The 18,747-nt window shown below is 33.5% G+C and overlaps 1 protein-coding gene across 1 annotated transcript in view; it reads right to left on the bottom strand.

Annotated features, from left to right (window-relative positions):
- Window positions 1-2,147: 2,147 nt before the first annotated feature.
- Window positions 2,148-18,747, bottom strand: part of EIF4E (eukaryotic translation initiation factor 4E) — a 41,025-nt gene continuing 24,425 nt past the window's right edge. Inside the window, exons 4-8 of the mRNA XM_019962416.2 lie at window positions 13,333-13,428; window positions 10,478-10,541; window positions 9,686-9,799; window positions 7,461-7,600; window positions 2,148-5,399 (exon numbers count right to left, since the gene is read on the bottom strand). Of these exons, the coding sequence (XP_019817975.1) occupies window positions 5,285-5,399; window positions 7,461-7,600; window positions 9,686-9,799; window positions 10,478-10,541; window positions 13,333-13,428 (529 nt within the window). The 3' untranslated portion in view covers window positions 2,148-5,284. The remainder of the gene's footprint in view (window positions 5,400-7,460; window positions 7,601-9,685; window positions 9,800-10,477; window positions 10,542-13,332; window positions 13,429-18,747) is intronic.

The raw sequence follows: 18,747 nt of genomic DNA, 5'->3' as shown, positions 1-18,747 counted from the left end.
CATAGAGACTAAGGGCCATTTAGTGCTAAAGAAAAGGGATTCCTAAGTCGCTCAGTGGTAGAGAATCTACCTGGCCAGGAGGACACACAGGTTTGAACCCTGGTCTCAGAAGACCCCTGGAGTAGGAAATGGCAACCCACTCCACTATTTTTGCCTGGGAAATCCCGTGGACAGAGGAGCCTGGCTGGCTTCAGCCCACAGACTTGCAAAGACTTGGACACGACTTAGCAGCTAAACAACAAAAAAAAAAGGAAACTGCTTTTCTATCAAAAAAATTATACTATGCAAAGGTAAGACTACAACTTACACTGGGAAAACGTAAAGACAAAAATTTCAACCAAGCAAGGAAGGAACCCAGTCCTTCAATAAGACATACATTCATATAATCAATCACTAGAATATAAAAGCTTTATATGTGTTATGACATGTAAAACTGAACTTTCCAAGATTAAATGAGAAAACAATGCTGAATGATTTGGGTCCAAAGAAAAAAGTCACACGTACCTGGTGTATGCACAGAAAATTCTTGGACATATATAAGAAATTTGAGTGGTACCTTGAAAAAGAAAAGTACGATTGAAGAAGATAGGCAATTGTCACCTTGTGTAGAAAGACTACCTTTCTGTAGTCAAAATAGGTATGTGTTCTGTCTGGTCAAACACTGAAAAAAAAACAAGTGACTAAATGGAGAATTGCTATCTACAAAACCACATAAAAGCAAACATAATCACATTTAAAATGCTTCAACAAATTCAAAAGTATGCTAAAACGACGAAGCTTTTTAAAAGCACAATCTCATAACTGAAAAAGAGCCACACCCACAAAACCACTTGGACAATCATACAGATTTCAGCAATGTAAAGTAGAAGTTGTCTTGCAAAAGCTGTAATTTACACACGAGGGTTTGGTCCAGTCCTCCTATGTAGTGTGATCCATTTCGACTCACTCTAAGTTAGTGTTGAAAGGGTGTTTTATATTTACCTCTAGACTACTAATCCCTAGTAACAGAAACTCTAGTTCTATTACAATAATATAAGCTATTTGCAGAAACTGTGGAAAGATAGAATTATTTTGAATAGATATCCGCTTTTAAGTTTAGAGCAGGGACCAGTCTATTTTGTTTTCTTCTGTACATCCAGCATCTACAGCACAATAAACTGAGGTACTCAAAATGTGTTTTTTGGAGAAAAAGTAGGGGCATAACTTCTGTGCAAAACTATTACGAATTTATAAGCTCAGAAGTAAAAGAAAAAGGGGCAAGAAAAAGGGGCAAGATTAAAAACACGGAATCTGGTTCCTGTGAATTGGGAAAGGCATAGCACATTTCATCTCACACCCAGTTTCAATTTTTTTGCTTCTGGCAGTAAAACAATCACATGAGTATTAAAACATGAAACTATCCAAGGTGTTAGGATGACTACCTCATGTCTACTTTGAAATTCACAGTAAGCAAGATATAACAAAGTATTATTGAAAGATGCCACAGACTGGGGCCGAAACTTCCACAATAAGTCAGTTAGTTGTGAGATGAGAAGTAGAGATAATAAAACTGGCTGGTTTTAGCAACTGATGGGCAAATGAGCTGATCCTGACTACTGAAGACAACCTAAGAGTGGTGTCTCTCCAACTGTATGTGACAAAGGAGCAGGTTTAAACCCCAAAATGCACACTCCTGTCACAAATATATATTGTATATATATATCACATACTTCTTCCCGAGTGGTGCTAGAGGGAAAGAACCCACTTGCCAATGCAGGAGACACGAGAGACATGGGCGTGATCCGTGGGTCGGAAGAACCCCTGGAGGAGGGCATGGCAACCCACTTCCAGTATTCTTGCTTGGAGAATTCCACAGACAGAGGAGCCTGGTAGGCTACAGTCAGATACAACTGAAGCAACTTCCACACACACAATGTCACAGCAATATCTGATTTCTGTAGAAGTTTCTAGATACTCAATTTCTATACTGGTCTAGAGAGACACCTACTAGCACTACCTAGGGTTTTGTTTCTTAACGTCAATTTGATCTGAAACCTTGTATTTATCCGGGTCTAACTCTTGAGTGAGAAAATTCAGCTCTTTTTTCCTTCTACTCAGTAGATGAAGACCATCCAATCCAACAATTAGATAAAAAGTAGCACAGAGACTTGTCATTAACTTGTTTTAATTTTAAAATGTAAAACATCACATTATCACACTGCCTTAGTAAATTAAAATTATCCTTTTGAATGCAAACTTCAGCATGTAAGAATCTCAACTTGAAAACTTCACTTTATTTTGCCATTTATCTTAGAAGTTAACAGGACATAGATACTTAAAACCAGATATGAAAATATTCACTTGATCTATGTACCTCTAAACTCCTGTACCTTTGTTTCCATGTTCTCAGGAAAAAAAGCCGAATGATTGAGTGTGAACAGAGTACCCTCAGGGGATTCCCTATCTCTTATATGTTTCATTATCAAAGGAAGTAAAATTTAAAATGTTCTGACCTATATACACTGACTACAATCTGGTACAATGTACTGTAGCCCATGAGGTAGGCTCCATACCTCTGAGACTGTATCATGTGCTTTACAGAATTTCTGGAACAAAATTTCCAGGACTCAAATCCATACTAAGTGACTTAAATTCTCACTGTTTCTGTTTCTTCATCTGTAAAAAGGGGATAAGAGCACCTACATCAAAGGGTTATTGTGCAGGTTAAAGTGCATGTGAAGTGCTTAGAACACTGCCTGGCATATAGTAAGTACTAAGTAAGGATTTTAACTTTTTGATTCTTTCATAGTATAACTCAAATCCTCTGAAGAACTAGAATTTTAACAATTAAATTGGTTAAATGAAATATGGCATATCCTTATGATGAAATACTAATTATCCATTAAAGATTATTTTAATAATCTATTATGAAAATATATTTAAGCTATAATATCCTGTTGAACAGAAAGGAAAAAGTAAATTAGAAAATCATGTACAATCTAATCTTATATTTAGAAAAGATGCTAATAGTTATAAAATTTGCAAGTTATTGTGATATTTAAGTGATATTTGCCAAAAGACACTCAGAATCATTCTACCCACACTGGAAAAAAAAGACTTAAAACCAATTGTGATTCTCAGCTGATAATGAGGAGGATAATAAAATGCCGTAAATTAGGATTCTTCACAATTTAGAACTGTGTACATTTAATGCATTATTTCTTCTCGACTCTCAAAGGCTGATGCTTCTTAAAATGGACTGCATGCTAGAATTAATAAAGCACTGATTTCTGATACATTCCTCCAATGCCACCCACTGCCAACATACTAACACTACCACTGTTACTTTTAAGCAAGCTCTTGAAGTGCTCACAAACTACATATACCAAAAGACAATAAGTCACCTTAGCCAATCACCCAAATTTAAACAAGATATTATTAGGTACATATATTGAGATTATAAATATAAAAGACACAGTATTTATAGAATACTGAACAAGGGGTGTTGGTGGTATTGAGAGTACTCAGATGGTAGCTTGTGGTACCCTCTAAGCTGTTTTAAATTCTTCAATAAAATCAGTATTATTAATTTCACATTTTACATAGGATTCTTGTCAAACTTATCAGTTTTAAATGATTAATTCATAATCACCATCTAGAGACAAAATTTCCTCTCAACTAATGATTATTCTACCTACAGTTCAGCTCACTGTCTACAATAGTTATATTTCATTTTATCATATCTGAAATATACAATTATGCATTACAGACAAGCTGTTTTCAAATTTGCTTAAAGAGTAGATCATGTTTTCAATTTTACATAAAGCCATACACCAGTTTATCATTAAAAATATGAGTCTTCATAACCTGTTTATTCCAATTCTCTTTAGACAGCAACACTAACAAAATTCTTAATGCATACACCCCCATCACCTACAAGTCTTTCCCTATGTTATTATTTTGACACTTAAAGAAGAACATCTCAATTAACAACCAAGTTTTATAACTACTATCCCTACCAATCAAATGGTGATGCATCAAGGTGGCAATTTTCATGAGTTTTAACAGATTAAGAGTACATTATTTACCTAAGCCTAAAGGTAGCGCCTTATTAAAAAAAAAAAAAGCCACATCAATTTAATTTCATATATATGATGCTACCTATTCAATTTATTAAAAATTAAAATAAACAAAATAACCAAACTAATGCTCCAAACTTATGCTGTTCATGTGGAAGACACTACAAGATATGACACAAGAGAGACTGCCTTGCAATAAGAAATACAAATTCCTTCTACAGAGATGGAGAAATAAAAGGACAATTCTAGTTGTCTAAAAGACAATTCACTGTACACATTTTATTTACAGTTTTGTACACTGTCTTAATACGAATGGGACCGCTTTTCTACTTGAGCCAATTTTTTAACCAAAGCAAAATAACCTAAGTAATACAAAGTGTTAAAATACAGCATAAAGATACAAAAACAGACATACTAATTCTAATTAGGAATGTAATTATGATGTTACATTTTTTATAATCCACAATTAAGTTTAGGAAATCACACATAGATCACTGATTTGAATGAAATGCATAAATTTGTAGCAAAGCATTGTAGTTTTAAGTTATAAAAAAAAAATTACCAAAGAATGCACAAAATTAATGTTTATTCCACCTTTGTGTCATATTCCTGGATCCTTCACCAATGTTACATGAGAAAGAAAAACTAAGCAAAACAAATGAAAAACTGAAATCAGAATCACTAATGTTATCAAGTAGGGAAACAAATAAATTAAAATCTAGCAGCCATCAGCAAGAGTACAGCACAGATAATGCTGTAAAAAGAAACAAAGAAAATTGCCAGAAAACTGTATGCATCATACTCTTTCAAACCAGCAAAATATGCTCCTGCATACAATGGAACGTAAACAAAATCATTCTCTTGTAAGGTATAGAAATGCAAGTTCTTTTTTTTAATATTGCAGATGGGTCAAATGTGTTTGTAATGGTTATTTCTATTAAGCTATTACAGAGTGGGCCAGGAACACATGGATTCTGGGGATGATGTGTACTGTAATTCTTTGATTGAGATAATGGACACTCTAGCCAAAAAAAAAAAAAAAAAAGAAAATACGAACACAGAAGTACAAGACAAAGGCGAATGAGACTTCTCTTATATCTTAGCAACATTTAGATGGAAATCAAATTTAAATGCAGTCCACTCTGCTTTTGAAGAGGCTTTGGTTCAGCTCCCAAATCTCGATTGCTTGACGCAGTCTCCTATGAGAATACTCAGAAGGTGTCTTCTTAAACAACAAACCTATTTTTAGTGGTGGAGCCGCTCTTAGTAGCTGTGTCTGCATGGGACTGATAACCAATCACTATCTTTGGAGGAAGTCCTAACCTTTCCTTGTATACCCTCCTATAGGAAGAAAAAGAAAAGTAGCCATTAATTTTTATTCAAACATACACCCCAAATCCAGCATTACTATTCTTTATTTAAAAAAAAAAAACTAGAGAGTGAAATAAGAAACTGCACATTTTCTTTTTAGCAAAATATACTCTTCCTTTTCACTACAATCTTGGTTAATCACTTAACCAATATTTGAGAATCTACTATGTACCAGGTACTGTGGTAATTATCAATAAATTAATAATAAACAAAGCAAGGACAGTCCCTGGGGTTATGGTATTTATAGTTTAGACTATTTGATTATTTACAAACAAATAATCACAAATACATATGGTGGAGCTGTATCACATACAAAATTAATTTGTATAAAATCAATTACATGCACATATTTTAATTTTTTGATCTAAAATGCTTCAATTATATTTTACATACAAACTTTAGTATTTTATGTTACTGCAATTACATATTTACCTTATCTATTACTGACAAGAAAGCACACTCAAAAATTAAACACTTTGAAGGCAATTTGTAATATTTTCAAATCATATGTGATTCTATTTTAAGGACAAATATGATGAGTATCAAGGAGGGTAAGTACAGGGGCTGCAATATCATTAACAAGAAGGATCTAATCTCCTGGAAATCAAAGAAATCTCTCCTTTTAAATTTATGAGGTCAAAAGTATAATGCTAAGAGAATGAAGCACATCTGAAGGCTGAGGAATAAAAATAAAGCTCAGTGGCTACAGCTAGCAAGAAAAGTGAATATGAGAGTTAAGGCTGACAAGGTAAAACTGGGCACAGATCACCATATAATCTGAGAACATCATAGGTCAGGCTAGAAATCTGGTCTCTGAGAAGAGCAAAATTTAAAAATAAGCACCACATGAAACAAAAATAAAGATATATATATTTTCATGGAGTGGAATCCTCCAGTATACCAGGAAAATTTATTCATACTGTACCCTCCAGAAGATTTCAGTACCTTCCCTAGAATAAGGTATTTAAAAATAATTTTATGATAACTAAAATTATAATTAATATCAAGTTGACATTAGGATACAATGTACCTTCAATTATACTTAATCACTAAAAATCCCAGAAAGCAAGAGCACTGAGCCATGCAGCTTAAACGGGTGGAAAAATATCCTTCCTTGAAAAACTGAAGTCAAATGTTTAAATAGAGATTTCAAAAATTGTTAACACTGACACAATTAAAAATCTTCCCAAGGAAAGAAATTCATATCTAATTTCTTTAATGCATTTTCAAAGAAATATGAGATCCTCACAATCAATAAGATTCAATGCTGACAAAAACATCAGGAATATGATGACAATCAATTATCAATTTTCTCTTATAGAAACCCTCTGGAAAATGAAACCTGGAAAATCCCCACACCTTTTAATCCAGAAAGGAATCATGTTCATAGAATTCATACTGCTGGAAAAATCAACATACAAAGGGGCAAATCAAACATATTGAGACCTATGACCTGTACTTAATTTCAATATAAAATTTAAAGTTCAATTTTACTAATTTAAATTTAGTAAAAATTAACACTGACTGACATTTGAGGGGGAAAAAAAGGACAGGCAATTTTTGCAAATAGTAATATTTGCCAAAAAGTTTTAAAATATATACATGTAGGTTTTAAGCATGGAGAAAACCAAGCTACTGTCACTTATATCTCAATGTAAATTTCATGTAAGTGTACACATATGTGGCAAAATACACATATACCATTTGCCAATATTCACCAAACGTATTGAGTATTATACATAAGCACTGTGGTTTTTAAAGTACATTAAGGAAAAGACACATTCTCATTTGATAAATAAAATGTGACATGCTAAAACAGTGTTCCAGTGATTCTATACTCCATTGATAGGAAAAAGAAATTTTACAGAAATGAAAAAGGATGAACCAGACATAGAATACCAATACAGCAGTTCAAGGTTATAAAAGTGTTCATGAAAACAAGAAAAATAATGATCTACATAAACATATTTTTAAAAAAGCAGTTCTGCTTTTAGTTATCTATTTTAAAAGTACACAAACAGCAAAACTTACCCTATATGTGTAACAGCTTCTCTGTTTTCACATTCAGTAGTCCATATTGCTATTTTATCACCTTTAGCTCTAACATTAACAACAGCTCCACATACATCATCACTGTAGTCATCAAAAGATTCTCCAATAAGGCACAGCAGCTTAAAAGAAAAAACTGAATTTCAAATTACATTCAACAGGTTATAAACAGCTTCTTTAAGTTGCAAAATGTCTCATATATTTATATACAAAGCTAAGAAAGTTTTTAAAATCAAGAGTTTTATATATGTAGTTTTTTGTCCTGGCCTTTAAAAAACTGTTAGATTCTTTAATACCAACAAACAGTTTTGCTAACTTTTTTAGTAAACTGGGAAACTGATGTCAGGGCACAAAAAAGGTGAATTATTTTACTAATATTCATTTGCTCTGCTGCTGCTACACTTGCCAGTAAACAAGTTTTAATGGAATAAATGAAAAAGCTGCTCATGGATGAAATGCCTCTTGTTCCTGTTGCTTTTCATGAACTTTCCCTAATTTTTTAAAAAAAATATGGTAAATACATAAAATAAAATTTACCATTTTAACCATTTTTAAGTGGATGGTTTAGTAACATTAAGTATATTCATACTGTACCACCATCCATCTCCACAACTTTTGTCATCTTGCAAAACTGAAATGACTTAATAAAGAGTTCTAAAATGGTATTTACTGATAATCTCTCCCAAAAGAAAATTAAGTTTTTCCTCAATAAAAGCCATTTATTGAAATATTTTTTATTGCTCAATTTAGTAAGTGCTAACCAGGAACTTCCCTGGTGGTCCAGTGGTTAAGACTCCATGCTTCCATGGCAGAGGGCTCAGGTTCGATCCCTGGTCAGGGAACTAAGACTGTGCATGCCATGTGGCACGCTTAATATGCTACCTACAGACCAGACCAGTGTTCAGGATACAAAAAAGACTATAATCCCTGATCTTAAAAGCCTGGGGTTTAAAACCTTTCACTAGAGAAAATGTGTATTATCTCAATTTAATAAATGTCGTATGAAGCCTAAAGTTCGAAATTATATCACAACATATAAGCTGAATGATATCAAGCTACAATTTCACTATTTCCTTCACGGATCTAAAAAGTTGAGTGCACAGAGCAATACTCTAAGGACTGTAAAACTTTGTATCATACAAAATGTGAAAGTTACCACAATTTTGAACTTAATGAAATGACTAGGATGACCTTATTGTGGAAAGTCAGTCAACTGCCAATCACTTTCTGGATTTGTAATACGTAGCAGGGCATTTTACTCTCCTAGTAAAAGTATACAAGATTCGTTCACATGATAGAACAAAATTAAGTCCTGGCCTAGATTTCTAGAGTAGGCATCCTTATCTTCTCTTTGAGTAACCAATGAAAAAGGAACAAAGTTTTCTACCACTTTAATGGCAGAAAGTGAAGAGGAAGAGCCTCTTGATGAAGGTGAAAGAGGACAGTGAAAAAGCTGGCTTAAAGCTCAACATTCAAAAAAATGAATATAATGACATCTGGTCCTATCATTTCATGGCAAACAGATGGGGAAAATGTGGGAAACAAGAGTCAGATTTCATTTTCTAGGGCTCCATAAGCACTGTGGACGGTGACTGCAGCCACAAAATTAAAAGACACTTGCTCCTTGGAAGAACAGCTATGACAAACCTAGATAGCATATTAAAAAGCAGATATCACTTTGCTGGCAAAGGTCCGTATAGTCAAAGCTATAGTTTTTCCAGCGGTCATGTATGGATGTTAGAGGTGGGCTATAAAGAAGGGTGAGCACCGAAGAAGATGCTTCCCAACTGCAGTGCTGGTGAAGACTCTTGTGGTACTGTAGAAGATTCTTGAGAGTCCCGTGGACAGCAAGGAGATCACACCAATCAATCCTAAAGGAAATCAACCCTGAATATTCATTGAAAGGACTGCTGCTGAGGCTCCAATACTTTGGATACATGGTGCAAAAAGCTGACTCATTACAGAAGACCCTGATGATGGGAAAAATTAAGGGCAAGAGGAGAAGAGGGCAACAGAGGATGAAATGGTTGGATGGTGTCACTGACTCAATGGATGTGAGTTTGAACAAACTATGGGAGATAGTGAAGGACAGGGAAGCCTGGAGTGCTGCAGTTCATGGGGTCGCAGTCAGAAACAACTTAGCAACTGAATAACAACGACAACAAAGTTTTAGTATCAAAAACAGCTTTATAATTGTAAAACCTTACTGTCTCTAGCCAAAAACGATCGAGGTCACTTCGTCTCTGCTGTTTGTTCAGTGTAATTAGCCATCGTCCTCCTCGTTTGTTTTTCTCATCTTCCCACATAGGCTCAATACCATCCTACAAGGTTAGGGATACAACAATATGAGACAATATTGTTAGTTTAACTTAAGATAATGACTAAAAACAGTAAGCAACAACCGTGTTGTTTACTTTATACTCGTAAAACTGTTATTGAGGTAGTGGGAAAGCACACAAAACAAAGCTAGAGGCATGGGATTGCAAAAACAGAGCCTTGACTAGGGTACTTACTAGCTATCAAATCTTGGGTTTGACTTAATTTGGAGGTTCTAAAGTAACATACTTTGGAGGTTCTGAGTAACATACACCTTTGAGAAGCTATACACATTTCTATATCTAAAAAATACATATGAGAGAGCTAATGACTGTCCCACCCACTAACAGCTGACAAAACTCATAAGTATCTCAAGGACACACATACTCCTGACAAACTCTGCACTTCGGTCTGCTCAAGTATATAAAGAAATAGGAGTGGATAATCAAAGCTCTCCTCAAAATCAATCACAGTATGTGCCCATACAGCCAAATTCTCACTTAATTTCAATTATTTATACTAAAAGAAGCCAAAATATACTTATGCTAAAATATGGTAAAGCTAATGTAATTATTCTCTAAGCATCACAACATTAACTATTTCTAAGTTCGTGGTAAGATTTTAATGAATACCTGAATGGTCCAGTCTTATAATAAATATATGAAGTCACCAATTAAGCATACCTTAAAAAGTGAGTAGTCACAGCCAGGCATTAAATTACTAGACAACTGGATATGGTTGTACAGACTAGGTAAAAGAAAAGAACAATTATAAACATAGAAAATGTAGTGCGGAGTTTAGGTGTTTATGTGTACATTCAGAGAATATGATAAAAATATACAAGATAAAAAACTCATTTACTTTTTTCCCCCCTATGGAGTCAATTTCTGAAACAGACCAAACAGATCTTAATAAGTCAGCTTTAAGAATCAACATCTGATGATTTTTAGAAAATATCTTCAGTGATTTTATCCTGACAATTTTGGTGTATTAGTTAACTTAATATATACACATTATTATAAGAAACTGAGAAGAGATGTACCAGATGGCTGTAAGTAAAAAATCCATGAGGCTAATAAGGCATTTTAAACATACAAAAAGACAAATCTAGAGAAAGAAAGACAAAACTCCCTGATCATCAGGATTGCATGACTAAACTAGGTCAACATTATTATTATTTGTGAAAGTACCCAAGAGTGGAAAAGATCAATAGTTCCCAAACAACACACACCATTACTAGTTTAAGTGAGCAAGCATAATAATCTTTGGGGGAGCTTTTAAAGACAGAACAGTTCCACATCCTACTTCTTAGAATTTTAATTCCTTAAATATAGGCTGGAACCACAGAATGTGTATTTCTAAACTATTTCCCAAATAGCAATGTAACAGATTAACATTTGGGATGAATTAGGTATTCCACTAGCCTGAAGGTAGAATGCTAGATTGGATCATTTGATCTTGAAGTCTACCATAGCAAAATTGTTATAAAACTGGCAACAGAGTAAGAATGCCTTGCCTGTCTCCAGTATTTTATACAGAAGTGATGATCTTATACGACTAGCAATAATACCACATGGATGGTATTATTTCCCTTAGTAAGATTTTCTTACTGCTATTTTAACCCAGTCTGTGAGTATTTCATGTAGAGTTTTAAGAAAGAGTCAAGGATTCTTTGGATGACATCCCACAGTTTAACAACAAATCCAGTTTGAATGAGAGAACATTAAGACAGCATACAGCTTGTTGGGTTTTTCTATCTAATAGTAACTCTTTCCAAACTAGATTATCACTGACAAGATTCCACTAGGCAAGAAGAGAGACATGCAAACTAACAGTAACTACAGAATTAGAACCACCATTTCTATACAATTAATGTCTAGTATGGAAGGGACATTCTTCAATGGCATTCAAAGTAGAAAAGACCAACGCTTCTTTCTGCCGCCTGCTTTCTCCTTAATCATGCTCTAAGGTCTCTTACTAAGTTTACAATTAGAATCTGTAATGGCACACTTAAATAGAATCCTAATGCTACAGACAAGACTAGATTAAAAAAAGAAAATCTCAATAGCTGTTTCGTTAAATTTGCCCCCCAAAAGTGAGAAACTAAGTGACAAAGATAGAAAGCTTAAGGGTTTATCTCTCAATTATGGCATAATAATCCACTAAGCAATAACACTTCTTACAACATACCTAAAAACTGTGGCGTCATGTTCTAATTAGAGGTCACTTAGATATATAATTATGTAAAACTGGTGACAGCCAAACAAACTTAGATAAATGCAAATCTTATTCAGTGGGAGAATGGCTCAGGACTCTTGCTCTCCCCTCCTCCACAGGATACTGGAGACTATTATGTTTCAGAAAACTCTTGAATAAATACAATTAGAGAAGAAAAACACTCAATGTTTTGATGAAGGGCAAAACAGAACCATAATTTAACTAGGCCTATGAATTACTGGGAGTTTCAAATGTAGTTCATTTAAAAAATTTTTTTTCACTAAATTAAATTTTGTTTTTTAAAAAAAAGCCCATAAGTTCAATTAAAAGTGACCCAAGTGATCTCAACATAGTTTTCTTTCATTATCCTATGCTTTGTTTGTTTTCAGTGATTCAAATGCATACTAAATGCCTAGTTTAGTATGCATTTGAAGTATACATATGTATAAAATTTTAAATCATAATCTATTAATTTATAATTTTCTAACCACAATCTATCTGTGTGATACACCCAAGTATTAACATTAAAACATAGGAATCACATCACTGCTATGATCCAAAATACACCAACTGAACAAATTAGAATACTTAGATAACTGCTCGATAATTTATAGCTCTTAAAAACGTTTTTAATAAGCTGTATCTTTCATGTTCTCCAACAGTTTCTCCCTATATATTTTTCAAGCAAATAAGACATAACTAAATAAACTGTTTTTAAAGAATCAATATTCCAAAACTTCTTGCAAAGAACTTTATAGCTCTAAATTAAATTATATTGCTAAATCTGAAACAAAATCTCAAAAATATTTCAAGTATTCTTAAGTTGACCACTAAGTGTAATAAAATTATCTATCATCACAGATACTGTCATTCTTTGACAAACCCTGATTTATAAGCAGTTTGGCCTTTGAAATCTCAGAATCTTTATCACAGGAAATCCACAGTTTATACTAAAAAGAATCTGCAGAAATGCTAAGAAAAGCATTCTTTTCCTAAGAAAGCTCTGGAATAAAAATAGAGCAAATATGCGTAGGTAACCAAGAAAGGGGACAAGGTCCTAAAAGTTGTCAGAAGTTCCAGTGACAATAAAGGATTCTCAATGAATGACATCTTAGGACAAGGAATAGAGAATAGGCAGAGCTAAATGATGACAAGATGGAAGCTTTCTAAAACTGGTGAGAAATAATCACCAATTCTAACAGTTGTGAGAAGATGAACAAGCAAAAAAGTAAATATTAACTGTACACCTTACCCTTCTTTTTGCGAATACAACTTAAAATAAAAAAGTACACAAAACAAACATCCTAAAATGGTTACTTACGCCCAAAAGTCTTCAACAGTATCAAACTTAGAGATCAATCGAAGGTTTGCTTGCCAAGTTTTGCTTTTATCATTTTTAAAAAACCAGAGTGCCCATCTAAAAACAGAAAGTCAGTGTCAACAGAAGTTTTACATCCACGTTCAAAGCAGCAGTGAGTTTCACTTACTAATAAAAATGTTGTCTGAAGACAGTTTTCCAAGTAGACATACATTTTATAACTTTATGATCAATGCTTGATAATCTCAGACATAAAAAATGAGATGCATTTCAACACCTACTTGGTAATTTGTATTTGCCAACCCCTGATCAAGGAAAAAAATATTTTGAAAAAGCAAAGACAGAAAAACTATTAAACACACAGTATCAAGTACTGTACCCTGGATTTCTAAAACTAATTCAGTCTTTCCTGAAAAAATTAAAAACAGAACTACCATTTGATCCAGCAATTCCACTTCTGGATATTATCTGAAAAAATGAAAATACTAACTTGAAAAAGATATATGAATCCCCATGATTAGTACAGCTTTACAAGAGCTTAAGATACAGAAGCAACTTAAATGTTCATCAAGGAGTGAAAAAAGAAAATATGTATGTATGTATGAACGTGTATATTCAATGGATTATTCAGTCATAAAAGAGAAGGATGGACCATAGGACTTTTTAACAAGTTAAATAAATCACACACTAGACAGGAAAAACAAATACTATATGATTTTGCTTATACATGGGATCTAAAAAAGACTTTAAAAAAAGGAGAAAAACCCAGCCCAAGCTCACTGATACAGTGAACAGATTTGTGGTTCCCAGAGGCAAAGGGGTGGGGAAATGCATGACCTTCAAGTGGTACAAACTTCCAGTTATAAAATAAATCACGGGGATGCAATGTACAACATAGTAACATAGTAAATATAGTTCGTAATACTGCATTGCAAATTTGAAAGTTGTGAAGAGACTAAATCTTAAAAGTTCTCATTATAAAAGAAATTATAAATATGTATTGTGATAGATGTTGATTATAATCATTCCACAATACATACAAATACTGAATCACTGTGTTGTACATTTGAAATTGTTATACCTCAACTGAAAATAATAAAATTCCATTCCATCTTTTAAAAAAAAACTTGCAGTCAGCCACCAAACTCTTGAGAGTCCCTTGGACTGCAAGGAGATCCAACCAGTCCATTCTGAAGGAGATCAACCCTGGATTTCTTTGGAAGGAATGATGCTAAAGCTGAAACTCCAGTACTTTGGCCACCTCATGTGAAGAGTTGACTCATTGGAAAAGACTCTGATGCTGGGAGGGATTGGGGGCAGGAGGAGATGGGGATGACAGAGGATGAGATGGCTGGATGGCATCACTGACTCGATGGACGTTGAGTCTGAGTGAACTCCGGGAGTTGGTGATGGATAGGGAGGCCTGGCGTGCTGCGATTCATGGGGTCGCAAAGAGTCGGACATGACTGAGCGACTGATCTGATCTGATCTGATTAAAGGTTTATTCTAAGAAAATGACTGGATGACTAAGCAAAAATATTTGTCCAATAATGTTCTTAAATTTGGAAAACTGGGAACATCTTAAGTGCCTATCAACAGTTCTTAGAATGTGGTTTACAAGTCCCCGTAGGCATCCTAAGACCCTTTCAGGAACACTGATGAGTAAAAACTACTTCATAAAAATCCTAAGATATTTTATTTTTCACTGTGTTGACATTTTCACTGATGATGCAAAAACAACAGTAAACCTAGCAGTGATGCACATAACAAGAATCATACAGTGGCACCCATGTCTACCATTTGTCACTGTTCTGTATTGTCACCAACTCTCAGAAGAATAACTGTCAGTTTCAGTTAAGAATGCCACTAATGAAACAGTAATAAAATACTTGTTTTATTAAATTTCAATCTGTGCACATGTTTTTTCTGTACAAAAAATACTTCTGCATACCAAATGCAATGCTTAGACAATTGAGTTGTGAGGAGAACTAGTCGCTTTTTCAAAGAACACCGCTTTTACTTGGAAGAACAGGCTGATCAATTATGGTTACTTCTTGAAAAATGAACAGAGTGAGCATGTTGCCAAAATTTAAGCTTTCAGGAGAAAAATCAGAATTTTGGCAAGCCTGCAAGTGTCACTGAGCACGAAAATTTAACAAAACTTGGGTACATTTCTGAGGCATTTAGTAATGATAATGTTATTGTTTTGATATCATATAATGAAAAATGTCAATATTTAGATCTACAAACTCACTGAACCAGTATTTTCTAAATGACCAGTGGTATGCATGAGTGAAGAAGGATATATTCCAAATGCAAGACAGATGAATGGATTTTAAAGTAACAGAGTAGAAAAAAGTTATTGGATGTGGTTTCAGATTCTACATTGCAACTAACCTGCAAGAAACCTAGTATCAAAGGAAGGAGCTATTCATAATTATAAAAGGCCATTAAAATTTCTCCTTTTCCAACTATGTATATTTGAGGTCATATTTTATCCTTGTACTTCCTCTGAAACAACGTTATCTCCAAAGACTTGAAAATGCAGAACCAGCTATGAAAACCTAGCTGATTTCTATTAAGCCAGGCACTAAAAAATATTTACAAAAATGCTGTTCTTCCCACTATGTATTTTTTATTTTGAATAAATGTTTCCATAAAAATCATTTACATTAACATGCAATGGGTTAAGTACATATGTAATTTTCTATTTTTTGAGATTTATTTTATTTTCTAACATAGCAAATGAAAATAGATGAAAATCTACATAACCTGTAAAACACTGTGGAATCCTCAATAATTTTTAAGAATGTAAAGGGGTCATGAGCCCAAAGAAGTTGAGATTTAAATAATAACAATAAATAATTTTTAAAATATAATAAACATAATATATACATGCAAGAAGACTTCTAAGAATGTAAAGGGGTCATGAGCCCAAAGAAGTTGAGATTTAAATAATAACAATAAATAATTTTAAAAATATAATAAACATAATATATACATGCAAGACTTCTAGGCCGCTATTAAATGTGTTAATTGTGTGGGTTAAAAAAAAAAAAAGGATAACTGTGTGGGTAAAATTCTCTTAAGACTGACATGAAACCCAGAAACCATGGAGGAAAGTTGGTATTTGATTATATGAAAATAAAAAACCTTTAAAATAACACAACTCTTTAGACAATGTTAAAAGACAAATGACTTGGAAGTGTATTTCAACCTAATCCCCCCTTGGATGGGTTAGCATCCCTAATGTACAATGCTTGGAAATAAACTTGAAAAGATAACCAAAAAGAAAATAACAAACAATAAGAACTGAACAGACTTCTCACAGGTAAAAACACAAATAAACAATTGTCTTGAACAAAACTGTTTGAAACTTCAATAGAAGAAATGCACATTTAAAACAATAAGACATGGTTTTCGCAAGTTAGGCTAGAACCAATCTGACAGGCAATTAAATTTAAAAGATTGATGGTACCAGTTGTCAAGGATGTAGAAATCAGTAAGTCTAAGCAGATAAAGGAGGATAATTTGGCAGTGTCTATAAAGGTAGATAATGGGCAGTCTTAAGCCTAAGAACTCGGAAATTTTACCATATAGATATACCGTACTAAAAAAAGAAAGTATATATATATATGTACATTGAAAGGTTTTGGAAAAATACAAACCAAATTTTTAACACTGATTATTTTGGGGAGTGGAGCAAAACAAAATGGGGAAGAAGGTATCAGAGAAAAACAGAAAACTTAACTCTTTGTGCCTGGTGTGCTGCGATTCATGGGGTTGCAAGGAGTTGGACACGACTGAGCGACTGAACTGAACTGAACTGAAAACTCTGTATACTTTGTGCCTCGATGATTTAATCATTCTTATAATACTATAGCGATTTTTTAAAAAGAAAATATAATTCCTTACAAAATTATTTACAAAAAGTAAATAATGAAGAAATTACCAAAATCAGAACCAAAAATGTCTCAGAACAGTTTTTAATTTCATATTATTTTACACAAAAAATAGAAATTATAGAGAAATTAAAATCCTCAGACTTCATTTTAGGATTTAATCAGTTTGTTCACTGATAAGAGCACCTTTCAGGAATCTCAGATTTCATCTTAAGCTATGATGGATATATGCCTTGATCTCCCACAATAACAGCGACATGAACTGTGTTCACAGACAGAAGACAGTGAGCTTTTTATACGATACCACTGAAAAGATGGGGGGAAAATACTTTAAAGGTTTTAGTACTGCTGCTAGGATGAACTATATAAAACTGCCACTAATCAATTGTCCAACTTAGTATTACTTTGGCACAATCTTTCCTGAGGAAGAATTTTTTCCTTTTATCAACTATTTGACCTTTGATATTTCACACACTGGCTGACAATCCACAGTATCTAGAGAACTGATTTGTTCCTCCCTGGAGGGTATGCTGAATCACCCACCTCCTACGAAAAAACTACTAAAGCATATTTGGACTATTACTTCAGGAAGTCTACAATGATAATGAAGGGGAAAAAAAGGACATAAAGGGACAACACATTTTTCAGATAAATGAAACCTAATTATAGACTTGTAGGGTGTGGGAGAAGGGGAATGAAAGGAATTAAAGATCCTCGAAAGTTAATTTATCCCATTTACTTTCCTCCAGATTCTTACAATGTTTCCGAGTGTTCCCACCATCAGCTCTCAGTGAATTAAAGTTAAGTTTTATCAGATAAACCAGAAAGATATTTAAGTAAAAGCACAAACACACTGGGAAGTGGTAGGGTGGAGGTAGGAAAAACCATATACTGAAGTGTTGAACTACTACATTGCAACTATGAAAACTTAACTCATCCTAAACTCTCTTTTCCTCTTCTAAACTTCTCTTAAAATACAAACCAACCAATATCCAGACTCCATATACCCTAGGCTCTTTCTCCTTCACAGACCATCTGAACTTTCTCCTTCAAATTGTCTATTCCTGCTCTATACATTTGTATATTTCTATTCACTCTTCAAACTACACCAATCTTTTCTATCATCTACTCTACTAAACTTTCTCCAGTGTTAGCAAGGACTTATTGTTCAATCCAATGAATATTTGACCTTTTTGGGGCATATATGCTGTACCTTGTCCTTAAATCATTTTCTTGGTTTCCATGACCAACACTCTGTCCTAGTTTATATAGTATATATTTCTATACACTTCCATAGGCATTTTTAAAAAAATTTTATTGAAGTACAGTTGATTTACAATGTTATGGTAATTTCTGCTGTACAGCAAAGTGACTTAGCTATACATATGTATATATATTTTCATATTCTTCTCCATTATGGTTTATTATAGGATATTAACTACATAGTTCTCTGGGCTATACAGTAGGACCTTGTTGTTTATCCACTCTTTATATATAATAATTTGCTAACTCCAAA

Source organism: Bos indicus, chromosome 6 (assembly GCF_029378745.1).
Source record: "Bos indicus isolate NIAB-ARS_2022 breed Sahiwal x Tharparkar chromosome 6, NIAB-ARS_B.indTharparkar_mat_pri_1.0, whole genome shotgun sequence".
NCBI lineage: Eukaryota > Metazoa > Chordata > Mammalia > Artiodactyla > Bovidae > Bos > Bos indicus.
Note: the sequence above shows the minus strand (reverse complement) of the source record. Positions and strands in the feature narration are given on the sequence as shown.